At 43.3% G+C, this 27,636-nt stretch overlaps 1 protein-coding gene across 3 annotated transcripts in view; it reads right to left on the bottom strand.

The window, feature by feature from the left end:
- LOC122789133 (WASH complex subunit 2A-like) overlaps positions 1 to 27,636 on the bottom strand; it is a 2,558,205-nt gene that overhangs the window by 2,470,183 nt on the left and 60,386 nt on the right. For all 3 annotated transcript variants that reach the window (XM_044056354.1, XM_044056357.1, XM_044056356.1), the window contains exon 3: positions 4,103 to 4,267. In XM_044056354.1, coding sequence (XP_043912289.1) covers positions 4,103 to 4,267 — 165 coding nt within the window. The remainder of the gene's footprint in view (positions 1 to 4,102; positions 4,268 to 27,636) is intronic.

Raw genomic sequence — 27,636 nt, 5'->3', positions numbered from 1 at the left:
TCAGGAGGAACCGATGGAGACTTCGCCTTCTCAGAACCGACAGACTTCGGATCCGAATTAACCTGTTTTTCTTGTCTCTCCATCAGCTCAGAAACTGGAGCCGAAGAAGCTGATGCTTTTGAGGACTTGCCAGAAGATTTGGAGGCCTGATTCCCATCAATAGCCATTTTGAAAAACTCCTTTAAAAAGTCCCTGCCTATTCACTTGTTTTTCTGCTCCTGCAGGACCCCTGAACTAAAGGTGTGGCAAATAGAGCAGGAATCCTGCAGGTGAATGGCCCCCAAACAATAAATACAACTGGTGCACCCATCTGTGATAGACATTTTGTGTGTGCAAGAGTCAAACTTTTTAAAACAGGACTGTCTAGTCTCTTTGGTAGGATCTTATACATCCTAATAATTAGTCACAACCAGCAATTAGTCACAATGAGAACATAAAGGACACACTATAAAGTATAGTCTAACTCAATAAACTAAACCAGCACCAGAAAAGAGAAAGACCAAAGTTTTTTTTTTTGAAGGAGAGAGGGTTAGAAAAGAGGTCTCTAACTTAAATGAGAGAGTCCTCTAACTTGAGGAGACGCCTCTAACTTAAATGGCGAAACTTTGGGGATTTAAGAAAAATCAGGGAAAGGAGAGCCCTCTAACTAAAAACGGGCTAAGAAAAAGGGCAAAAACAAATCCTCTAACTTAAACGGATTCATTTAAGAAGAAGCTAAATTTAGCTGGGATAGGGGAAAGGCCTGAAAGAACGACAGCCCACACAGAAGGAGCAAAAACCCAGCGAAAAAACTGCAACCATACTTAAAAGGCACGAGAAAGAGTAAGCTATCTAACAAAGTTAAATTATTAAAGATTTAAGCACTAGAAATCACCAAAAAGCAAAAAATGATAAAACTTAGCCTAAGCCAGTGAAAAGGCAATCCCGATGCAGCAAGAGGCAAACGAGATCTGGGTAACTGCCGCTAGGCCTCGTGGGATAGGGAGTAGCCTCGAGCCAGTGAAAGCTCTAGAGCTTTAGTATGTGGCCGTCGGAACTGAGCAATGTTCAGTTCCGAACCCATCCATCAAGTATGAAGGCAAGATAGGACAACAGAACATCTGAAATTATTTTTCGATCAGTAAATTTTAAAAGGTACAACTCTTAGATGGTATCAAAAGCAACACACTGAAGGACTGAAGAACTGTGGTAGAAATTAAAGCACAGATATTCTAAGACAAGGAGAAAAACCTCTAGATATCATCAGTAAGGTACTACAAACAAGTTTATGCAAATATGGCTAGCCACCCAGTGTTGTGAACCTTGGCTCTAGATGATTATCACTGCTGAAGTGACACCTCGACCCCATGTGCAAAAATGTGAAAAAGGGGTTGAAGATGGATGGATGTTCACCAAGTTCACAACCGAAGTACAAAATGTGTTGGGTTGTTCCAAAAACTCTAACAATGTATTCTAAATATATTACACAGCAATTCATCACATTTCTGAAGCAGCAGCAGCATGCCGATAAAAAACACAGCACACCCAAGAAAATTCTTCTTCTTCTTCTTTCGGCTTTTTCCCGGTTAGGGGTCGCCACAGCGGATCGCCTTGTCCGCACATTGAATGGCAGTGGAGTTTTACGGTGTCGAGTTGCCAGCCCGGCGCCCAACCTTCCACAGAAGGCACACTCACACGCACACCTAGGGCCAATTTAGAGTGTCCAATCCACCTGCAGCATGTCTTTGGGATGTGGGAGGAAACCGGAGCACCCGGAGGAAACCCACGCAACCACAGGGAGGACATGCAGACTCCGCACAGAAGGCACCCCAGCCGAGGATCGAACCGGGGAACCTCTTGCTGTGAGGCGGCAATGCTAACCACTGCACCACCGTGGCCGCCCCTAGCACACCCAAGAAAATAATTACTTCAAAAATATTTACTTACTAGAAAATCCATCATTCCAAGAACTTCATTTACTATTTTAGTTAAATGCTTCTTTGGTCTGTTACATATACCTCACGTAACTAATTGCAATTCAGGTAAGTGCAAAAGCCACTATCAAATATGTACATTAGTGCACAGTCATTAATGAAATAGCAAAATGTGTTTCAAGCATTTTCCACTATGTATGTACACTACTGCTTCTATACCTGTGACAAGTTCTACTTGTTATTTTTCCAACTATATGCATAATGGGCTATCAGAACCGATGGAGCACTTACCCCCTCTGCCCCACCCCCTCTGTAAATAGGCCCTGTTCAGTAGAACCAAACTTCTCATCAAAGCATAACAGCAGTAGTTGTAGATGGATTCTTTACTTAGCACCACAAATCTGGTACCTTGGCCTTTCGCCTTCAAGGATACATTACACTAGAATACATTCTTCATTTATACCAGGTGAAGCCCCATTATTAAACACTTAATCAATCATCCCATTAACTTACTATTATTTATTAAAGTGCCCCGTAATCATTAATATCAAACTACACATATAAAACTACACCTGCACAATACTTCCATATTCACTAACTTCAGTTATATAAATTTCATTTTTAAATATTTTAATTTTTAAACACATTTGAAAAATACATCATTGATACATTGTACCACTAATACATTCATATATATATATATATATATATATATATATATATATATATATATGTATGTGTGTGTGTGTGTGTATGTATATGAAACTTTGATTTTAAACATAATTTACTGCCAAATTCAACCCCCTAGGGACCACTGTCCTATAATTTAAAATCATTTTACTTTCAAGCACATTCAATTTTTGTTTAAGCTTACCATCCTTCACAAAAAATGGACTGGCCAGAATAATAAAAAAGAAAGTACTGACATCCCCCATGCACAATGCAAAAATGTTCTGCCACTGGACTCCTAAACTTCTTATTATGAATACCACCTAACAGCTCCAATATCCTAATTATGACAGCAATTTTAGTTTGCCCTATATACCACAGTGTCACTTCACACCCAATTGCATATACCACTCCACATGAATTACAAGCAAATCTCCCTTTACTAATAAACTTATGTCCATTAATACAAGTGCCTGAAATATTTCTAATATTTTTGCAAACTTTCCACTTTCCACAAGCAAAGGATCTCATAATTCTATCCTCAGAAAAATAGAGAGGCTTAGTTAACAATTCCTTCAAGTTGGAATATCCAGCCAGTCCATTTTTTGTGAAGGATGGTGAGCGTAAACAAAAACTGAATGTGCTTGAAAGTAAAACGAGTTTAAATTATGGGACAGTGGTCCCTAGGGGGTTGAATTTGGAAGAAAATTATGTTTAAAATCAAAGTTTCATATAGATACACACACATTTAAACACGTGAAAAATACATCATTGATCCATTGTACCACTAATACATTCATATATATATATATATATATATTAGTGGTACAATGGATCAATGATGTATTTTTCAAATGTGTTTAAAATGAAAATATTTAAAAATGAAATTTATACAACTGAAGTTAGTGAATATGAAGCATTGTGCACGTGTAGTTTTGTGTGTGTAGTTTGATATTAATGATTATGGGGTACTAATAAATAATAGTAAGTTAATGGGATGATTGATTAAGTGTTTAATAATGGGGCTTCACCTGGTATAAATGAAGGAAGTATTCTAGTGTAATGTATCCTTGAAAGCGAAAGACCGAGGTACCAGATTTGTGGTGTTAAGTAAAGAATCCATCTACAACTACAACTACTGCGGTTGTGTTTTTTCTTCTTTTGGATTGTTGCTGCCATTTTGGTGTTCTTATCAAAGCATAATAGCAAGCAAGCAAGAATGAACAAATAATTAAAATAAAAAATACATGCAAGAAAGAATAAACAAAATGCAGCTGTACAAAAGTAAATTGGTCAAAGTTAATGATGATGATTACACACATTCTATGAAGACAATCAGTTTGGACTGTTTAATAACACAGCAACAACATTCAAATACACTAGATGCAGAGTATTAAAGTCAATTAACCATGTTAACTTTTCTTTTGGAGTGCACAGCAAATAATGTCAACAGAAAGAAAAATTGAATATGAGCTGAATTATGAATAAAAGTTGCCAGAATTCAAGATACAGCTACTTACGTTTTCAATAAATTGAGTATTGGACAGCATAAGAAAATCATTGAAGACATTATGCAAACGACAGTCTGTAGTTTTGGTTTCGCGGATCAAACCATCCAACTGTTTCTCAATCTCATGTGTTTTAGAAATAATTTGTTGGGAGAAATCTTGTAGAAAGAGTAGTAGCTGGAAAACAATGTAAACAAGGAAAAATTACCAAGAGCAACTAACAGACAGAAGAGTACTGCAAAATGTTAAATACCAACTTGCCCCAAATCAAATTCCAAGAATAAAGTGGACTTCCCTTGCAATGCATTTGTGTCATTCGTACATTTAGGACAACAATCTCAGTTTCATAGAAACAGCTGACCTCTGATAATTCAGGTTTTCAAACTATGAAATGTTACTCATTCTTCTGGTACAATGCTATGGTTTGTGTTGCTGACAGACAGAGCTAAACAAGTATGTATTTGTCAAATCTCAGGTTTTACCTGAAGTCCAGTTGCATTGCATCAAAGGGATATAATATAGCAATGGGACAGTAAATGTGAAAGCAGCAGGTGGTTTGATAAATACTTATGTCACACAGTGGGCTACATAATTTCTTAAAGTTAAAAAAAAGATGACTGTGACAGCAACAAAAACTTACGGCTTTGCTGCAAATAAATGTCTTCTCAAATGTAAGCAACAAAGTATTTCAGTTATGTTATTACTTTAACAACAGACATCATTCTTCTTTGATTAAAAAATGACTGGGTGCTGCAGAACATGGGGAACTATTGATCTTCTTACAGGTTCATTTATTAAGTCTAGCCAATAACCCCATGTCAGAATCAAACCCTACATCTTGCACCTGTAAGGTAAACTCCTTAACTGTTATGCCAAACTCACACCCAGAGTCTAGACAATAATTAGAAGTTATGTACTCACCATAACGTTCCATCTGAGTAGGTAGTTCATTTGTCAGCAACCTGTGGGTTACGGATCAGATATCGGATCCGAGCCGACAACTTGTTTCAAGCTAATGAATCCGAGCTCCTAGCTCCTCCCTTCGCCCATAATCCCCTGCTAACCCTCCATGACCTCAGATCGAGTTTGCCTCCCAATATATATCCAACAAAGGATATCTAAAAACTAATAGATCCGAAGAAGGTCAGGGGGAAGGAGGGGGGGATGGTTGCAGACAAATGAACTACCTACTCAGATGGAACGTTATGGTGAGTACATAACTTCTAAATCTGAAGTAGGATTGTTCATTTGTCAGCAACCTGTGGGACAGAGTCCCCAGCTACCTGCACCCTGGGTGGCCATCATGGAAGGATATTACGAAGCACCGCAGAGCCAAAGGATGCTCTCCCTCTAGAAAGCAGGTCTAGCTTGTAGTGGTTGATAAAGGTATGAGATGAAGCCCAAGTGGCTGCAGAACAAATATCATCCAAAGGAACTCTAGACTTGAAAGCCGCAGAAGTAGAAATGGAGTGAGTGGAATGAGCACGAACTCCTTCTGGTGCGGGTCTACCCGAGGCTTGATGAGCCAGTATAATACATTGGGAAATCCAGCGAGATAAAGATACTTTAGAGATAGCTTTCCCCAAGTTAAATTTGGCAAAGGAAACAAACAGCTGGTCAGATTGTCTATGGCCAGCCGTCCTATGAGTATAAAAACGAAGCTGCCTATGAACATCCAATGAGTGCAGCTTGTATTCACCCTTATTTTGATATTTAGGGAAGAAAACCAGTAAATTTATGGATTGGTTTATGTTGGTTTCTGATGCTATCTTCGGAAGAAAGGAGGGATTGATCCTGAGGTACACTATCAGGGTGAAAAATCAGGTATGGAGGCTTTACAGAAAGAGCCTGCAGTTCCGACACTCTTTTCGCTGAAGTAATGGCTACAAGGAATGCTGTTTTCCATGACAAGAATTTGAGATCCACTGAAGCAGCGGGTTCAAATGGTAGAGCAGTCAAGGCTTGAAGAACTAAAGTAAGATCCCATGGGGGTACGGTTTCTTTTACAGGAGGTCTAAGTAAAAAGGTACCCTTGAGAAAGGTTTTACACAATTTGGCTGACATCAAGGGCCCTGTATCATGTCCCACATGATAATGAGAAATGGCTGCCAACTGCACTTTGACAGTTGAACAACTAGCGCCTTCTTGAAAGAGTTCAGTTAGGAAGTCTAAAATGGATGGAAGAGGAGCCGTAAAGGGATCTAGATCGCGGCGCTCCGCCCAGATGGAAAAACGTTTCCATTTACTGTGATACACTTTCCTGGTGGAGGGCTTATGCGCTGCCACGAGGATGGCTTTGACTGGTGAAGAGATACCGGGAGTCCTAACTAGGAGAGGAACTGGAGCAACCAAGCTGTCAGTTTCAGATTGTCCAGATTTGGAGTTGGCAAGTCCAATGGATGTGAGATGAGATCCGGAATGGGATCTAGAATCCAAGGGTGATTCACAAGGTGAGACCACAGGTAAGGGAACCAAATTTGTCGAGGCCAGAATGGGGCAATGAGAATCATTTTGCTCCCCAACCGTGAGGCTTTCTGTAAGAGTTGTATCATCATTGGAAGAGGAGGATAGGCATATAGTAGACCGGGTGGCCAAGCATGCACCAGAGCGTCTCTTGGAGATTCCCCTGGTGGGGGGATTAGAGCGAAGAAATTGTCGCATTTGGCATTTGATGGAGATGCAAAAAGATCGCAGCAGGGTTGCCCCCATGTTGCGAATATCTGCTTCGCTACTAGAGGATTGAGAGACCACTCGTAAGGGGTAAGAAGGGTGCGGCTGAGCTTGTCCACTAGGATGTTGGTCCTCCCCGGAATGTGCGTTGCAATCAGAAAGCGGTTGGTGGAGATCGCCCATTCCCACACTCTCATGGCTTTGTGGCAAAGAGGATAAGATCTGGTTCCCCCCTGTTTGTTGATATACCAGACCACTGACATGTTGTCCGAGTGAATTGCAATCGTTCCTGCGGGGAGGAAGCTCTGAAGTGCTTGCAACGCCAACAGCACCGCTGTCATCTCCAGAACACTGATACGCAGGGAGGTCTCTGTATCGTTCCGCGTGCCTTGGACTGTCCTGCCTGAGTAATGCCCCCCCCACCCGAGGCAGGAAGTGTCCGTGGTCACCGTGGCGATAGGGGGAGAGGTGCAGAAGGGACGGCCCATATGGAAGTTCGATGCTTGGAGCCACCATAGAAGCGCCCTTCTGCAAGCCTTGCTGATAGCAATGGGATGGTGGAGAGGAAGGGATAGGAAGGACCATTGCACTAACAGAGTCCATTGCAGGACTCGCATGTTCAAACGGGCACATGGAAGGAGTGTAATCGCTGCCGCCATAGAGCCTAGTGCCCTCAGGATCAATTCCGCTGGTGAAGCCTCTGAATGAAGGATAGCCCGCACATGAAGTTGTAGATTTCTGATTCTCTCGGCAGTTAGGAAGGCTCGCAAATCTCTGGTGTTTATTCTGGCACCTATGAACTCTATGATCTGTGTTGGAGCCAGTAGAGATTTGCCGACATTGATAGTAATGCCTAGTTGTGGGGCTAGATGGAGAAAGAAGTCTCTGGCCGAGCAAAGTAGATGCCTTGTTGGTGCGGTCAGGAGCCAGTCGTCCAGGTACGGGAAGACCTGAATTCCCTGGAGTCTCAGGTGGGCCGCAATCACTGCTAACACTTTGGTGAACACCCTGGGGGCTGTGGTGAGGCCAAGGGGAAGGACCCTGAACTGGTAGTGACTGGCTCCCAGCCAGATGCGAAGGAACCTCCTGGATCGTTTGTCCATTAAGATGTGGTAATACGCATCCTTGAGGTCTATAGAGCACATCCAATCATTCTCCCTCAAAAGGGGGAGGATAGATTGAAGAGTAACCATTCGGAATTTTTCCTTGGTTACTGCCAGGTTCAAGCGGGAAAGGTCTAGAATGGGTCTCAGATCCCCCGTCTTTTTTGGCACCAAAAAGAACCTGGAGTAGAACCCTAATCTGAGCTGGTCTTGGGGACGGGCTGGATGGCTCTTTTTCTTAGCAGCTGCTGTATTTCTGCTGCTGCGGCTGCGGCCTCCCTGTGATCGGGTGGTACATCGGGGAGGTTCTTGGATCGGGGGACATGAAGAATTGGTATTTTGTATCCTCTGGATATGATGCGAAGCACCCAGCGGTCTGTTGTGATGGACTCCCATGCCGCTAGATGTTTCGAAAAACACCCCCCGACTGCCTCCAGAGTGGAGCAGCCGAGCAACCCCTCAGGGCTGCTGCGCGGGCCGCTCAGAGAAAGGTTCTCTGGACCCAAAATTTCTCGGAGCCCCTCTGCCCCTGGGGCGACATCCTCCCTGTCCACCTCTGCCACGGTAGGACTGGTTGTCCGGAGCTGGTTGGGAATGTTGTGATTTCTGGAACCACATCTTCTTCTGCCCCTTTTGGTTCCTTGAAAAGGACCGCTGGGGAGCAGAGAAGCGGACTCCGATGGCAGACGTCTTCCCGTCCTTCTCACTCTGGACAAGCGTCTCGCGAACTGTTTTGCCAAAAAGGGCAGAACCATCAAAGGGGGCGTTCGCGAAGGACGCTTTAAAGGGCTCCGTAAAGTCGCAATGACGGAGCCAGGCCTGACGTCTCATGACTAGGCCTGCTCCGCTAGCCCTAGCGGCTCCCTCTGTGGCGTGGGACAACAGCTGCATAGAGGTGTTTGAAATAGATCTCAGAGTGGCCATTCGGGTGGAGTACAATTGTTTATCCTCCTCCGACATGGACTCAGGGGGGGATGCAGCATATTCTTTGATAAGATCCCGCTGCATCCTGATGACATGTGCCATATAGTTCAGAGACCTTACTGAGAAGGTCGCTGAACTAAAGACTCACTTCCCTAAGCGGTCCATCAAACGGGACTCTTTGCTCGGTGGATGGACTGAGGGACTCTCCTGAGCCAATTCCCTCTCTGTGGCTGCCGCCGTTAACATGGCATCTACAGGGGGGCCCTTACTCCAATGTGACCGGTCTGAGGGGGGGGCTAAGAATCCTATCCGGTCGCTTCAGTATTGGCTCCACGGTGTCCGGATCCTTCCATGCCCTGGTGGTAATGAGGTCCACCAGGGGGTCGGCTGGAGGGGACACCCAGGAGGTAGACGGGCCTGCCTCGAATGCCTCCAGAAACACAGACTCGTCAGAGGAAGACTTGGGGGCAGACCACCCACCTCTGATTCTAAGCATATCCATGATGTCTCCAAAGGAGACATCCTCAGGGGGTGATCTTGGGGAGCCTTCCCCTTCCTCCAAGTCCGTGTCCTCGGTTAAGGACTCAGGGGAGTCCACGTGCTTCCTTTTGCACTTATGCTTGCCGGGAGCTTCCTCGGGGGGACTGTCCGAGGAGGCCTCGCCAGCAACATCTTGTTCCAATGGAACTATCTGTGACATCGAAGCAGGCTGTCCCTTTGGCCGGGTGATGGAAGCCTGGCCCAGCAGAGAGGGAGTGCAGGGAGGAGTCGATGCAAGGACTGGGGGTCCGGATGCTCTCAATAGAGCCCTCTCCACAACATCGAATGCCGTGGGAGAGCCACTCTCCAATGGATCCGAACGTCGGCTCCCACTCGGATCCATCGGATCCGAGCCGGCGCCGAGACCATTGGATCCGAGGGACCAGTGTGCTCCGACCTGGACGGAGCTGAAGGCACACTGAATCCCCCGGATCCGAAGCTCGGACCACGGCTCCAAGAGGTCGGATCCGACAGACTCGAGGGTAGGGTCGGATCCGAAGTACCAAGTACTGTTGGCGCCGACCCACCCCCGGCTCCAAGGCTGCTCGGCTCCGAGCGCTCCGAACCCGGGTAGCGGGTCGGAGAAGGAGCAATTGGGTGGAAAAAAGGTGTCGAGCTCCCCCCCTGAGGGGGGGGAGGCAAGAGCACTCCCATCTGCAGCTGGGCCTGGATGAACCTTCGCATCATCCAGTCCAAGTCTGCAACTGATAAGCTGAAAGTGGATCTCGAAGAGGCCACCGAGGCAGGCCTGGAATGCCGCCTCGATGACCTCGACGGAGATCGGGTCTCCTCCTCCTCGGGCCCCGGGGAGAAAGAAGGGGATCGGAGCCGAGGAGGAGGAGACCTAGAAGCAGTGGAGGGAGAAGCCCGCTTAGCTGGCGGGGCCGAAACGGAGGTCTCAGCCCGCCGCTTGTGGTGCTTCTCCCTCCGTTTCTCCCTCCTGGCCTCCCTGTCCTCCGACACTTTAGCGGGAGTTTGAGTCTCAGTCGGGGGCAGGAGTGGCAACCACCACAGGCTGTGATGGAGCCACGGGAGCAGCAGAGGTAGCGGAGGCCGAAGCTGAATCCGGGGGTAGAAGTCCCGCCAGGACCAGCTTCGACCTCAGTTCTTTCAGTGCCCTGGGGTTGAACGCTGCACAGATAGTACAGCCCGAGGTGAGGTGTTCAACCCCAAGGCACCGAACGCACCGAGTGTGGCCATCAGCCGGGGAGAGCTTATGGCCACACTCGGTACATTTAGAAAATATGGCTTTTGGGGCCTCAGCCATTCCTTTTTTTTTTTTTTTTTTTTTAAAACTAAAAAAGAAAGAAAAACAACTACACGCACACACAGGCCCCAAAAGACACACAACAAACACTCACACACTAGCGACCAGCGAAGGGAGGGTATTAATTAAAAAATAAGGAACCTAACTCAAACACACTTTACAAGTAATACTTTAAACTAAAAAAGAATTTCCTGACTAGAAATAATTAGAAAAAGTTAACTTTTTCCCACTTATCTGACAGAGCTCAAAAAAGATCCAGCCATCACAAGTGCAGCAAACTAGATCTGAGGTCATGGAGGGTTAGCAGGGGATTATGGGTGAAGGGAGGAGCTAGGAGCTCGGATCCATTAGCTTGAAACAAGTTCCCGGCTCGGATCCGATATCGGATCCGTAACCCACAGGTTGCTGACAAATGAACAATCCTACTTCAGATCCATAGGTTAGAATCAAATTTTGTACCTTATACTTATGAGTTAAAGACCTTAATTATTATGCCAACCCTTCTCAAAGATCTAACCATTATGCCAACCTTCCCCTTAGGTTCACAGGAAATATTAGGCTAACTACTCTTGTGGGACATTTTAAGAATAGCCAATTTCCCTTGGTGAGAATCAAGCCCTGTACCTCTTCTCTGGGAGGTAAACACCTTAGCCATTATGCCAAGAGTTCAGAAGGCCTTGTTCTGACCAGCAGTGTGCTCAGATACTCAACAGTGAAGCTCCGTCTTCTGACATCTGGTTAATGTTTAAAAAAATTCCACTGCAGAAAATAAAACATGTTCAAGCAGAAGCAGCAGCAGCATGCCCATAATGATGAGTGTAAGCAGGTGCTTGGGAGAAGAAACATTTACAAAGACCTGGGAGATGAACCATTTACAGGCTGCCTGCTTCCATTACAGACACAGGTGCCAAACCAGGGATGGATTTCCTGCTCCCCAGCCAGTTGTCCAACTTACACTTGAATTTGGCTAGGGAGGCACTTTGCCTCACATGGATGAGGAGCTTGTTCCACAGACGGGGTAGTCACTGGGATACATACCTGTCTCTCCAGCAAGTCCTATTTATATCACAAGGTTCAAGTGTTTAGAATGGTTAATTCTGGTGCTGTTTGTTTTGTAGATATGCAGAAGGTCCATCAGAGTCCGGTCTGACAATGCCTTGTATGCCAGGCATAGCTCTCCCCTCAACAGCCTGTAGGAGAAAGAATACAGGGTGAAGCGGTCAGCACAGGACATGTTACTTAAACCCTGTATTCTTTTAGTGAGAAACTTCTGTGGATGTTACAATTGCTGGATATGCCCGGTTAGGTATGTGACGTCCCTCCTCTGGGCCAGTAATCAAGGAGCCTGAATCCTCACCACTGACACCAGTGAGGGACGTTCACTTGGAACAAAGATAGATGCACAGTATTTCCAGGTGCAGCTTTCTGCACCCAGCACAGTTTCCCTTAACAGTATACAGAGAATGCACTCAGTCTGGGGTCTGTGTTTCCGTCTCTCAGCAGAGTCACCCAGGCAAAGTTCTCCACCAACCTTTCTATGAAACCGGTGCTCTGTGTCTCTGTTCCAAGTAGCTGACATCCGGTGCTCTGTGTGTCTACTCCAAGTAGCTGACACACAGACACAGACTGACGCGCGCGCGCAGACAGACACAGACAGACGCGCGCAGACACAGACAGACGCGCGCAGACACAGACAGACGCGCGCAGACACAGACAGACGCGCGCAGACACAGACAGACGCGCGCAGACACAGACAGACGCGCACGCACAGACACATACCTGGGAAAGGCTGGCACAGATTTACTAGCTATGACCCTCTGCCCAGAGTATAAGGTATATACTGCCACCAGGACACTCTAAAGCCAGCTACTCTAAGGTTGTTACAAGGGTACCCAATTATAGTGGGTGAAATGAATACTAATACAAATGGTAGTGTTTGACCAACACAGTAAGGCTTCCAAGACAGGCCACAGTGTCACCAAATAAATGTACGTACTCTCAAAGGTTAAAACATTCTCTAAAAATACCAGCCACAATGAAAAGTTTAAATACATTTAATAATAAATAACAGAAGAACTTCAAAATACTAAATATCTATTTCCAATAAAAGCAGTGTGTCAATGACAGGAAATATTAAAATAACAAAGATGAATAGATTCACACAGATACAGAAAAACAGTTCTTCACTAATCTCATTATATTTTTCTGACTGATCTAAAGAATTACTATTCCCCGGTTACTTACTAAAGCAAGGCAAGATGAAGTGAGTGAGTGACCCTTCTATGTCAGGTTTCAAAAACAGACTGTTCTGAGACTTCTGTCTCAGATAGTATTAAAACATCATTTCAGTGCTGGATTACAGAACATCATCACATACATATTGTCACCTGACTTGTAGTTCCCATACCACCCACCCTTTAATATAAAATGAAATGGAATCTCGCACATGTGTTAGCATACACACAGACAAGAAATGGAATCTCGCACATATGTGTTAGCATACACACAGTTGTACAAGAGACTGGCTAAGATGCGTTATAGCACCTGGAAGCTATAAAACCATTTCAACACTTCCACCCTTCCAGAGTAACAATTACTCACTGCTAAGGAAAATACAGTAGGATTCCTAGTCCCTGGTTTTACAGACATTTCGTCTCAAGCTGCAATCAGAACTGTAAGATGCACTCTTTACGTCCTACCAGGTAATTTAATTTCATGCTATTTTTCAAACTTAGCTGGACTGAGATTAACTTCTTCTCTTCCAGTATCCTCTTACAATATTAATTCCAACAGTTACAATATAGTCCGAGATTCAGAAATCTTTACTTCTGTCCAGCAGGACCCACTGTTGGTACATTTTTTTTTTAAACAAGCAACTTTACAAATATATTTTCAACACAAGCATCTGTACAGTTTGATAAACAAATGACATACAATTCTTTACAAAATACCAGCTAGCTATGCTGGCATATGTTGCACATCCACTTTACACATTATATATATATATATATATATATATATATATATATATATACACACACACACACACACACACACACACATTTTCTTTATTTGCAAAAAATTAAAAATGATCAATTAGGAGCAGCAACACCCATATTAATTTATTTTGCATTTGTTGATCGGGAAGCTTTGACTGGGCATGATAGCCCCTTTTCAGCAGAGGCCATAGTAAATCATAAAATATTATATTACATTTTTTAAGTACAAGACAATTGATCACTTAAATTAGTTAAGGTGATAACAGGTACAACACAAAAATACAAGTCTTACAAATAGTCAATATACAAGCAAATAAAAAATGCAGAACAGATATAATACAGTATACATAATGCATGCAATAACTGGTGCTACAGGGAAAGAAGTGTTTTTAGACATGCAAGCAGTTGGAGAATAGATTACATTACTGTAGATTACATGAAAGATGGGTGATCAGTATTTTATTGGTGGTGGGTAAAGACATCACAGGAGAAGACAGGGAATTGAATGTAGTAGGAAAGGTGGAATTCTGAGGAAGAATATATTGTTTGGAAGGAGACTAATATAACCAAGATGGTATGACAGTGGGAAAGTATTAGTAGAAGAGAATATGGATTGTAAAGCACAGAGATGCATACAGTAGTTGTAAGGTTGAGCAGTAAAGGGAGTGCAGTTATTCATTTGATCCAGTTAACACAACTGCAGAGCCAAGATTCTGTTAGGAATTGTCCAAGGTTTATTTTAAGTGTTTCTATTGTCGAGCTGTTTGAGTTGAAGAGGAATTCCATTCTCGATATTGGAGTCATACTTGGAGAAAAGAGCATTATCAGCAGCATTTTGTGATCTGTTAAAGGTAAGCAGACCTTCATCTTTAGAGCGAAGAGGTCTAGCTAGGGAGTAGACTTGGAGCATGTGTTGTAGGGCTCCCTCAAAGGGATCTTAAGTTAGTCTGAAAGCAGTGAATCCTGCTTGGTGAAGCAGTCTATGTAGCTGGCCATGTAAGAACATCAACAATGCTAGCATATTGCATCAGTGGATATAAACAAGAAAAACAATATGAACTAGTTAGAAAAAGCAATATGTTTAAAGCTTTTTAATAATGTGAACAAATTTTAGCTGTGGATTTTTATTAAGCATAAAATTAGTGGTTCAGACCAGGAAAAGCTACCTATGACTAGTGTGCGAGTTTTAAAAATTTATCATAATAAATACAACAGCTGCCTTAAAAGTCTCATACCAAAAGGCACCAATTCCAGCAACTCTGAGACCTCCCTTCATGGCTAGCTAAGTGACACAGAGGGTGCAATCCCACCTACAACCCACCAGCCCATGTACTGGAGGAGCAAGGTAGCCAGAGGAGTTAAGCAACGGATGATCACCTCTTGGGGGTGGAGGTTAAGTGGAAAACTGAAGGGTGCATCTCCAACAATGTTTATCTGGTGCAGACCAAGAAAGTATTGGCAGCCATCTGCTCAAGAGGGAAGGTGGGACTGCCTGAGAGGTTATGTCACCTAAAAAAGCAAATAACTGCCCAATGCTGCTCCTACTGCAAGCAACTCCCATGAACTTTTTATGCATAATGCAAGGGGACATTAGGGCCATATAGTAAAACAGCAAAGGCTGCCTGCGTGACAGCCACACTGTGATGGTCTCTTGCTCTGAAGGGACCAAATAAGCAAAGACTGGAGACTGGAAGGCAGAAGGGGGACTGAAACATCAACACAAGCCGTTCTTCAACTGCTTTGGGCCCCTCAGTCTCTGCTGTGCCCAACCTTGCCTAACTGTCTTCCACTTTTTTCTATTCACCGACTATCATAGAACTCGGTCTCTTCAAGGGTAAGCAGAATATGGCCTGTACCTAAATGCGGTCAAGAGAGACAAAATCCAGAGATAAATCTCATTATACAACCTGCAATACACTGGTATGATATCATCACATCTATCCTTGCCTTTCCTGACTGTCTTCCCTGAGCAACAACACACGGATTAGGTCTGCTCGCATTCCCAAAGGGTTGGACAAGACAGCAAAATGACCATCTCCCAATGCAGATATTTGGAAATGCAGCCTAAGTATACTAACAGACAAGTAAACTAACGCTCACCTACTGTAAACCATTGAAGAAGGTTATACACTACTGTTTTCCAATTTCTTTTTTGACACCCCCACCTCACCTTAAGGCAAGATACCAGTTAATAAACATATTTTCACTGGAATTTTTTTACCAACATTTCCTTGATCGGTTTAAATTCATACATAATTATTTCAGCCCCATCAGTTTTTACTGAAAACACACCTTTACCACCCTGATAACTGTTAATACATTTAGCCTGTCCCTTCACCTTTCCTCTGACCAGCCCAAGAACGAGCCTCATTTAGGCTCAGCTTCCCTTCTTGGTATGGTTTTTAATAAGAAAGAGCTGCTTTAGGTCCTGTACTCTTCCTAAACAGGTTTTGTCTTCTTGACCAATGCCAAATATCATCCTCAGCCAACTAGCCCACAGACAGCTAATGTTTTACTGGTATCTTGTACAAAGCCCAGGCTATTTATTGACAGGTCCACAAAGTTCTCCATTGGCAATATCAATCAATACATTAAGTTGCAACTGCTACCTCCTTTATTCCATGGGTTCGATTCCCAGCTGCTACAATAACATTTAGAGGGTTGGGGATTGCCATAACTGTTAAGTTGGTTCCCTTACAAACACATGGTATAGGGTTTGAGTCTCACCTTTGAAAGGAAAATTGGCTAGGCTTAAAATGGTCCACAAGGGTAGATAGCCTAGTACATACCTATGGAAGTCTTGCCAAACCACTGTGTGACAGATTCCCATATACTACTAACCCAGACAATCATAATATATCAATTTCCTGCTCTTCTTCACCAGTGCATGACAAGACTGCTTAACCTCTCTGCTACATGTTTCCTACAATGCCTAACAACCTATCCTAAATACGGAATCTAACAGACACTACAGATGCAGCTATGTCAACTATAATAAATTCTCTCCATAACCTAACAGACTCTATAGGTGCGGCTATGTCACCTACAATAAATTTTCTCCGAATGGTACTGACTTGCACCTGACCCAAGTAAACTAATAAAGGTTTCATATTCACTTAATCCTTACGACAGACCATAAATGTCCAATCCCGCCCCACTCATCCAAAACTAATATTTTTATTCTCATATTCATGTCTTTTCCTGGATTTTATCCCCCCACGTGAACCTACCCAAAATCCATCCTCTGAATTAAGTTCAGGGGCAATAAATTACCAAAGTATAAATGTTCCCAAATAATCAATTCAAAAATGTTAAGCCTTTATTAAACCAGTACTAGAGAGCCAATGTCCTTAGGATTTTAGCAACGTTCCTTTTAAAGTGTACAACCCAAATGTCAAGCATTCCATGCTTCCTCTCCCACTCGATAAGGGAATGCATCGGCCCATCCCAGTATATTTTTAAAAACGATACCGCAAAACTTTGCCTTTTCTGCTACAGCAGCTACGCAGTTCACCTAATGAAAGGTCTAACAAACACAGTCTACCATCAGTATGCTACACTATCACTACTCATTTCCCTTTTCCCATTTAGTCCAAGTTGCTTTTCACTAACAGAATAACCTCAATTCTTCTCACATCTGCACCTGATGCAATCCAGTGGCCGTACTTTAGCACTGCTTTTAGGCTTAAAATCTCACTAACCCCAAAAGACCTCTTTTTACATTAAGAATGATAGTGCAGCAAACAGTACACAACTTCCCGGTCCAACATGTTTTCTGAGGTCTTTCACTAAATCTGCCAATTACCTTGCAAAACTCATTTATGTGAGGACTAGCTTCTATAATTCAGTTCTTTCCAGCTGAGCAGTAGTTACATTATAGCCTGCTCAAGTGATCTTTTCTCCAAGATAAATTCATGCCATCTTGAATCCCAGCCAAATGCTCAAGCCACCGTCTTAGCAGAAATGTTGCATTACTAATTGAACACACAAACTGTAACTGCTTTAGATGTCAGACTCGTACCTGGACATGGGGGCGGAGGGGGGTGACAGACAATCCAACTGATTTATCTGCAAAGCTTGTATACAACACACAAGAAATTTCTTCTTAATTGACCTGTGCCTGCAAAACTGAATATGTGACAATAAATCAACTATCTCACAGATGACACGAGGTACATACTTGCATTAAGCAGCTGGTGCTTAAAACCTTGCAGCATACACAGTTAACCCATTCTGCACAATTTTCACTCTTCAACATATCAGTATAATAATCAGTAACCATAATCCTTGATTTTCTTTCACGAAAGTCGAAAGAGTGTTAGCTATTCCACTTAACCTCTTAGCACAAGAAATATGGACAAAGCTTAAAATAATGGAGGGACAATGGCCTCAAAACAGGAACAAATTTTAAATATTGCTTTTAAAAGCTTAGAAAGTTGACAGACTAACAGGATGTGCTAGCATGCATTTTTCTGAGGGATATGAAGTCTGAAACTCAAAACAAATATTATCGAGTAACTTAAAATCCACAACGATCTGCCAGACAACCACAAATTTTAAGAGGAACAGACCAAAAATATGAAGCAAAAATCTGGGCACTCTGTGAAAATCTGGACAGTTGAGAGTTTGTCACTTCCTTGCTGCACAACACCAATGCTGTCCAAATAAGCATCAACTCCACAAAGGTAATGTCTTTTAGCTATCCTGGAGTACCCCTACTCATGGCCAATCACTCATCCTTAAAAAAAAAAAAAAAAAAAAATCATTCCATTTTCCTAAGCACTAGTACAAGATTACCCAATCACTTAGACTGCCAAACTGGCACTCAGCTGAACTGTCAGAGGAATTCACGCCATGCTTTCAAATCCTCTCACGTTCACTTATCCACTGATATGATTTTGCTCTGCTGTCAGTAATGTGTGACATAACCAGTGAAAAGTCTCCCAGGACAGACTACTTTACTTTATACAAAGAAGTCCACACACAAAAAAAAGGAATGCAGCTCGAGTTAAATGACCCCAAAGAAAATAGCAGCATACAACAACACAGAACTTCAGGGATAATAAACAATGTAAAAGAAAAAACAGCTTCTGTTCAGCTCAGTTCGTAGAATCAAGATGCTTTATTTGGTAAGTGCTTTCATGGGAATGACTCCCACTTCTTCAGACCATTCACTAAAATACATATAAAACCACTCCATTTATATAGGGAACCTTAACTGGTATCAATCAAATCATGACTACACCATTTTCCAGTCTTAGAAGCTGTTTTTCTTTTACATTGTTTATGATCCCTGAAGTTGTGTGTGCTGTTTTATACAAATAAACCACATTTAAAAGCAATTCTGCATGTTTTTTTTAAATCGAAACATGACCGTGAAGGTACCACAATTGGACTCATCATACTTAACTTTCAAGTTGAAAACAGAAGAATTTGAAAGCAGAGATAATTTGGTTACTAGTGTAGGACCTACTAAGAAATGGGACTCGCGTGTTAAAAATGACCACTTCCACCACTTTGGATGCTGATTCATTCCTCTCTATTCCACCTGGTATTTTATAAAGAGGAGGATGTTTTCCATCTACATTCAGTCCTCTTTGTTTAGCAGATGTCCCAAATATTCTGAATGTGGCTTCTTTAAATATCCTTTACTTCTACTGTCAGCTTTAAAGCACAGATTTTGTGCAATAAGATACTTTTACTTCATTTTGTTACAACAGGAGGAAGCCTTTTGAGAACACTTCACTAGCTGCTCAATATAGGAGCAAGTGATTTATGTTAATTTCTAGAAGGAAAAATAAACTGCCCTTTAACTATCTTCCTGGTAACTGGTTACAAAGTATTATCCAGTTCAGTCATGAAGATGGAGCCTATCTCAGCACAAAATAGATGCAAGACTGAGAAAATGGCACTATACACCATGTCAGACTACAGCAAGATATGCACATTTGTGGGTATGCACGTGTCACACACAGACACAGCCAGCCGCCACACACAGAGGCAGTTTTTGAAGGTTTTCCGTATCACCTGGTTGGTTTCCAAAGCAACATGCTTAGAAAAATAAAGTTTTAGAAGTTTAAAACTACATATTATGACATTACTGTTTCCCTTTACAGGCCCATTTACAGAATTCTGTTTTTGACTTGTAGAAATTAAGTTAATATGTCAAAATGTTAACAAAGTTAACAACTTTGCAGAGAAAGATCTGGTGAATTCGGGGAAAAGACATTTGCTGAAAACATGGAAATAAGATCTGAGAACAAGCATACAAAATCTGTGACCTGTTGAAGTATCATTTGAGCAAAGTATTAAAGGAGGTATTAAACTAAATCTTAAAATGGATGCATTTATGAACCAGCTGTGAATAATAACAGTGACAGGAACACATATTGCATGTGTTATGACATGCCTAAACATGGGCACAGGCTGTGCTACTTCAGACGTAGTAATTTTCAATCCCTCAAGTCTGCCAGTGATGCTGGACTATTCTCAAGGTCATGGAAAATGTTAAAAAGTATTACTATTTTTCTGTGTTTCAATGGAAATCTGGATTTCTGAAGAAAAAGGCCGAGGCAGCACACGGAAGAACAGCCAGGTAAAAGAAGCTAGTGTCTTGCACTTTTCTGTTCAGATAGAAAGACATGATGCAACTAAGATGACATAATTAAAGATGAAAAGTAATGAGAAGAAAAGTACAGTTGTGTACACTTACCATAAGTTTGAGTGTATTCACTGTTGCAGTCATCACACTTTGGTTATCTGCCTGCAGGTAGCCAGCCCTCAGTCGGCCGAAATACCAGAGACTCAGTATTTCGGCATCGGTTGCTGTCACTCCAGGACTGACATCAGGTAGTCAGGGGTATAAAAGCAGGCAGCCGATGCCATGACATCAGTTTTTCTAGCCCCAAATGTCAGGAGCTCCCCAAATAGGGAGCTAAGTTATAGTGGGGAAACCACCACCAGTAAAAAGTAAATACCAATACCCCAGAAAGGGGTGAGTAATAAGCATAGAGAGGAGAGAAACAATGGGGCTGGAGGGAGGGAAACCAGGACTGCAACAGTGAATACACTCGAACATCTACTTATATTGTAAGTGCACACAACTGTACTATGTTCTTCATGTTTCACTGCTGCAGTCATCACACTTTGGTAGATTTCCAAAGCTGAAGAAGGGTGGAGGCAGTCAAGAAGAGTTGGGGCTGGCTAATATGCCTTGCAGAATTACTGCAGCAAAACCCGCCCTGGATTTGGAAAAGATAGGTAGTAATGCTTGGTGAAGGTGTGTACAGAACTCCAGGTAGCAGCTTCCAGGATGTCCCTGGCAGGGACTCTCCTGAGAAATGCTGCAGAGGTAGAAGTTGCCCTAAGTGGAATGTGTTCTGACCCCCTGCATGGTTGGTTTCCCATGGTGCTTGTAGCAGAAATGGATGCAGTGTGCTATCCATTTGGAAATTGTTTGTTTAGAAATGGCCTTGCCCTTTGCCCCTGGTGCAAAGCTGACTAGTAACTGATCAGATTTCCTGAAGGGCTTGGTCCTATCAAGGTAGAAACTGAGCTGTCTGTGCACGTCCAAGGATTGCAGGATCCTTTCCCCTTTATTTTGAGGATTAGGGAAGAAGGTTGGCAAATGGTCAGATTGGTTGAGAGCCACACTGGATAACATTTTAGGCATAAAGGAAGGGTTAGTCCTGAGGGAAACCCTGTCAGCATGGAAAATAATGAAGGGTTCCAAAGCCATGAGTGCTTGTAGCTCAGACACTCTTCTAGCTGAAGTGATGGCCAGAAGCAAGGCTGTTTTCCAAGAGAGGAATTTTAACTCTGCTGATGCTGCAAGCTCAAAAGGGGGAAGCGTGAGCTTTTCCAGTGCAAAGTTAAGGTCCCAAGCAGGGGTGGGTGTCCTCCTTGGTGGCCTTAAGTTGTTTGCCCCTCTCAGGAACTATTTGATAAGAGGGTGAGAAAAGAGAGGTGGGCTCAGTGTTGTAATGAGCTGAAATGGCAGAGGCATAGATCTTAATGGAGGAGAAGGATAGGCCTCTGTGGAGTACATCTGCTAAATAATCCAGGATTAGAGGCAGGGAGGGCAGGTTTGTCTCCTCTCCTTTAGACTGAATCCAGGAGCAGTACCTTTTCCACTTATCAGCATAGGATTTCCTTGTACTGGGTCTTTTGGCTTCTAGAGTGACATCCAGCACCTACTTGCTTAGGCTGGTTACTGGGGGAGAATTCCCAGAATAAGCCAGGCTGCAAGATTTAGGGTTTACAGTTGTGGATGCAAGATCTGTCCCCCCTACTAAGAGAGCGTGGTTGGGTTCTGGTGTAGGTGCCAAGGTGGCACCGGTGATGGGCTACACAGGAGCAGGTACCAGTGCTGGCATGGACAGTCCGGGGCAATCAATTGTCCTTGGTCTGTCCCGTCTTATCTTGAGCAATACTCTTGAGAGAAGGGGCAGAGGGGGAAAGGCATAGACTGAGAGATTTACCGACTGGAAGGACAGGGCATCCACTTTCCAGGCCCTGCTGTGAGGAGTCCTAGTGCAGAATTTGCTGAGCTGGTGATTGTAGGGGGAGGCAAATAGACCCACCTCTGGGGTCCCCCATTTCTGAATCAGAAGGTTGAAGGTAACTGCCACTCGTGGGGGTCTAGGAGATTTCTGTTTAAGTCATCTGCCAGTGAGTTTTGTTTGCCTGGCAGGAATTGAGCTTGCAGATGGACCTGCATGTCCAAGGCTGTGTTCCACAGGGCCATGGCTAGTCTGCAGAGTGGGTAAGAGTGTGTTCCCCCTGCCTGATCATGTACCACATAACTGTGGTGTTGTCTGTTTTTATTAGTGTGTCTTGGTGAGAGTAGGGATCTGAAAGCCGTCAGAGCATGCTGCACAGCTAGCATCTCTTTTTGGTTGATGTGCAGATGAATTTGACTTGGGCTCCAGCAGCCTTAAATGCACTTACTGTCCATGTGTTCCCCCCAGGCATAGTCTGGTGCATCTGTGGTTAGGGTCTGGGCGGCAAGGGGTTGAGTAAAGGGCAGTCTTTTGTTGTGGTTGCATGCTTGCTGCCCACCAAACAAAACTCTGTCCCAGAGAGGGTATGATAAGAATGACTGTTTCCAGGTCCTGAGAATGTTGGCACCAAAGGCTTTTTAAGTACCACTGATGTTTCCTCATAGGCAGTCTGGCTTATGAAATTAGTAAGCTGCACGAGGCCATGAACCCTAGGGCCTGCAGGATTTTCCTTGCAGATAGCTGGGTTCTGGTGGCCATTTGAGTAAAACAGTCTGTCAGATAGGCTTGTTTTTCTAGAGTGAGGAATGCCATTTGGGATGCTGTGTCCAAGCTTGCTCCCAGGAATACAATCTTTTGACTGGGGACAAGTTTTGATTTATTTTCGGTGATGGTGTACCCCAGGGAGGTTAGAATGTTTTTTTTTTTTTTTTATTTAACAAGTGTCAGGTGCTGCAACAGCATTTCCTGACTGTCTGCCTGAATCAGGTCGCCAAAGTACGGGTAAATCTGGATATTTCTCTGCCTGCAGAATGCAATGGCTGGAGCCAGACATTTTGTGAATACTCTGGGAGCAGTAGATAAGCCAAAGGGAAGTGCAGAGAAAATACAGCTGTGTACACTTACCATAAATGTAGATGTTCGAGTATATTCACTGTTGCAGTCATTTTATTTGGCTAATCTGCTGGCAGGTTGCCCTCAGGTCGGCCTGATTAACAAAGTCTTGGGTCCTGCGTCGGTTGCTGTCCCTTCTTCCATGACATCAGGTAGTCAGGGGTGTAAAACATGCAGCCGACACCATTACATCAGTTTTTCTTGCCCCAGATGTCAGGTGCCCCCCAAATACGGAGCAAATAAAATTAAAAAACACAAAAATATACCTCCAACCAAAAGCAAATACACCAAAAAGGCTTTTAAGCATAAAAAAGAAAGAAGAGGTATAGTAAGAGAAAAACAGGGGGCTGGAGGGAGGGTAACTAGGACTGCAACAGTGAAAACACTCAAACATCTACATTTATGGTAAGTGTACACAACTGTACTATGTTCTTCCTGTTCAACTGTTGCAGTCATTACATTTGGGTAAATTCCCAAAGCTATGGTTGGGAGGATGGATTTATACAGCATTAGGACCAGCTATAAGGCCCTGCAAGACAGTAGTGGCAAAGCCAGCTCTGGATTTAGAGAAAATTGGTAAGTGATAATGCTTGGTGAAAGTATGCACTGAACTCCAGGTAGCAGCTTCTAGAATATCCCTGGTAGGAACACCTCTGAGAAAGGCTGCAGAAGTAGATGTAGCCCTGGCGGAATGAGATCTGATCCCCTGGGGGATAGGTTTTCCATGGTGCTTATAGCAGAAATGAATGCAATGGCTTATCCATTTAGAAATGGTTTGTTTCGAAATAGCCTTCCCCTCTGCCCTAGCAGCAAATGCCACTAGCAATTGTTCAGATTTTTTTCGAAATTTATTTCTGTCCAAGTAGAATCTAAGTTGTCTGTGCACATTCAAGGAATGCATAATACGTTCCCCCTTTGTTCTGCAGATTGGGGTAGAAGGTTGGCAAATGAATGGAGTGGTTAAGAGCCACACTGGAAACCACCTTGGGCATGAAGGATGGATTGGTCCTCAGAGATACCCTGTCTGCATGAAAGATCATGAAAGGCTTCACTGCCATAAGGGCCTGTAATTCAGATATCCTTCTAGCTGAAGTGATTGTTAATAGGAAGGCTGTTTTCCAAGAAAGGAATTTTAAGTCTGCAGTAGCAGCTGGCTTGAAAGGAGGTAAAGTGAGTTTTTCCAAAACGAAGTTAAGGTCCCAGGCAGGGGTAGGAGCTCTCCTGGGTGGTCTCAAGTTCTTTGCCCCTCTGAGATACTGCTTGAGCAGGGGATGAGAAAATAGAGGTGGTTCTGTGTTATAGTGAGCTGAAATAGCTGAAGGGTGAATTTTAATAGAGGAAAAAGACAGACCCTTTGTGAAGCATCTCAGCTAAGTATTGCTAAATCTGAGGTAAATTGGGAGCTGCTGTGCACATCCCTGAAGACTGGTTCCAGGCACAGAATCTTTTCCATTTGTCAGCATAAGATTTTTCGAGTACTAGGTCTTCTTGCCTCCAAGATGACATCCATCACAGGTTTTCTGAGGGATGCCAAGGGTGAATTTAAGTGATTAGCCAAGCTGCAAGGTTCAATGTTGGGAGCTGAGGGTGCAGAATTTGGTTCTCCTGCTGAGACAGCAAGGAAGGTGTCTGAGGCAGGTGCCATGGAAATATTTGTGACACACTGCGCAGGAGTGGGTACCAGTGTTGGCGAGGTCAGTCTGGAGCAATCAAAATCATTTTTGGTTTGTCCTGTTTAACTTTTAGCAGAACTTTGGAGAGCAGAGGCAGAGGGGGAAAGGCGTAGACTGACAAGTGTTTCCAAATGAAGGACAGAGCATTCACTTTCCAGGCTTTTTTGTGAGAAGTCCTTGGACAAAATTTTTCCAACTGGTAGTTCTGGGGGAAGGCAAATATATCTATGTCTGGGCTACCCCATTTGCTTGTCAACATGCTGAAAATCCGTGGTTCCAGTTTCCACTCATGTGGGTCCATGAGATTTCTGCTTAATCCGTCTGCCAGTGTACTCAGTTTTCCTGGCAGGAATTGAGCTTGTAGTTGCACTTGGTAGCTCAAGGCCATGTTCCACAATGCCATGGCTAGTTTGCAGAGGTGGTAGGAATGTGCACTTCCTTGCTTGTTTATGTACCACATAACCGTGGTGTTGTCCGTCTTTACCATTAGTTGTCCTGTATGAATGTAGCCCTTGAAGGCTGTCAGAGCATTCTGTACAGCTAACATTTCTTTTTGATTGATATGTAGGTGCATTTGATCCGGGTTCCATTTGCCCTGAATGCACTTCCCTGCCAGGTGAGCCCCCCCATGCATAGACTGATGCATCTGTAGTTAGGGTTTGGGCGGCAGGGGTTAGTGTGAATGGCAGTCCCTTGTTTTGGTGGCAGACCTCTGCCCAATATAGGAACTCCAGGCGTAGGCAAGGTATGATAGGAATCATTGTTTCCAGGCTGTAACAATGTTGACTCCATAGACTTTTTAAATACCTCTGAAGTTTCCTCATATGCAGTCTTGCATATGGAATTAGAAGAATGCAGGAAGCCATGAACCCCAAGGCTTGCAGTATTTGTCTTGCAGATAACAGGGTTTTTGTGGCCACTTGTTTGAAGCAAGTTACCAAATTAATTTTCTTTTCTGGCGTGAGGACAGCCATCTGAGCAGTTGTATTCAAGATTGCACCTAGGGATGTAATCTGTTGAGAGGGTACCAGTTGTGATTTCTTTTCGTTTACGGTGTACCCTGGGCAAGTTAGAACCCTTTTTACAAACACCAGGTGATTTAGAATTATGGCCTGGTTTTCTGCCTGAATTAGACAATCGTCCAAGTATGGATATATTTGAATATTTCTTTGCCTGCAAAATGCAATTACTGGAACCAGGCACTTTGTGAATACCCTGGGCGCAGTAGACAAGCCAAAGGGCAGTGCAGAGAACTGATACTGTAAGTAGCCTGCTTTGAAGCGAAGGTATCTTCTGCAAGATTCCCCGATTGGGATATGCAGGTAAGCTTCTTTTAAATCTAGAGTTGCCAACCAGGCATCTTTGCCTAGCATAGGAAGTAACTGGTGAAGAGTCAGCATCTTGAATTTTGGAATGTCCAGAAAGGTGTTTATGAGTAGACAGATCCATAATTGGACACCATGATTTGTCTTTTCTGGGTACCAGGAAAAGCCTGGAATAGAAACCTTGTCCCTTTTCCTCTAGTGGTATCGGCTGAATAGCCCCCCCCCCCCCGAGTATCTTCTCATGGCGCCTCTGTGTTAAACACCGAGCGTGCCATGAGAAGATACTAAATGCAAGCTGTTACCCCCGAGTGCCTTCTACCAGCGCACTTAACTTTTCAGTCATATTTTAGCTCCATTGTTGAAAATTAAGCTGAGAAAGTAACTGAACTTTGTCAGTTACATTGTCAGCTTAAGTTTCAGCATGGAGTTACGTGGTGTTCAAATTTGAGTTTACCGAGAAAATCGGCTTGCAAGTCCGTACTTTTTCCAGCATTCATGACAAGTGGTGGCAGCCAATGGGAGTCTTGAAATGCCAGTTGCTTAAAACCTTCATCCCCTGAACTAAGAATACTTTGATCTTTCTAAATAAATACAGGGTCCAACAGTAGAAATTCTCTTTTTTTCTGGATTTTGAGGAATTTACTGATGGGATCCCTCTATTTATTCTGCTGATCAGTTCATGAGACCTGCAGAGTTTTGCCACAGTGACAGCTCTCGGAAGAAAGACCTGCACCGGAGATTTGTCTGTTCTTGTTCAACAAACCATGACTCTCTTCGATGGACCATTTTACCTCTGATCCTGCCTACTTTCTAATTAAGGTAAGAAGGTCCTAGTTTAAAGCTTTGCTTCTCTAGTACCATGCCTGGAAGAGCACGTTAGGAAATTCAGACTCCCAAACATACCTCACAACGGTACATATTTTCAGAGAATGCCCGTATTTATCGTCCGTTTTCATTTTCCTGACCATTATTCAGCTAGCTAAATATTGCATATCCCTATGCAAAACCCTGTTCTATCAACTTTCAAAGTTGTTATGAGTGATATTTACAGGCTATTTTTTGGGCCGGTATGGACCAGTACGGCATACCGGTACCTCTGCTGCCCTGTAAAAAAAAAAAAAAAAAAAAAAAAAAAAAAAAAAAAAACCCTTTACAGAAGCAGACCACCTATTCTCTAAAATCCATCGATAACAGCTTAGCTTAATATATGTCCTATAATGCTGGTGCATTTACATAATTTTATTTTAGATATTGCTCTAGTTTAGAAACCAAATTGCTATGAATGACCAAGTGCGAACCTTTTGTGTGAAAGCTAGTTTTGCCTACAGGCACATTAATTAAAAGCACAGTGTATATAACTTTATAAATTCCTCCGAGTATTCCTTCATAACATTTGAAAATCTGTTTTAGTGTCCTTTCTTGCGAACTTCA

Source organism: Protopterus annectens, chromosome 14.part0, assembly GCF_019279795.1.
Source record: "Protopterus annectens isolate FY-2018-M chromosome 14.part0, PAN1.0, whole genome shotgun sequence".
Lineage (NCBI taxonomy): Eukaryota > Metazoa > Chordata > Ceratodontiformes > Protopteridae > Protopterus > Protopterus annectens.
This window is presented reverse-complemented; position numbering and strand designations above follow the sequence as displayed.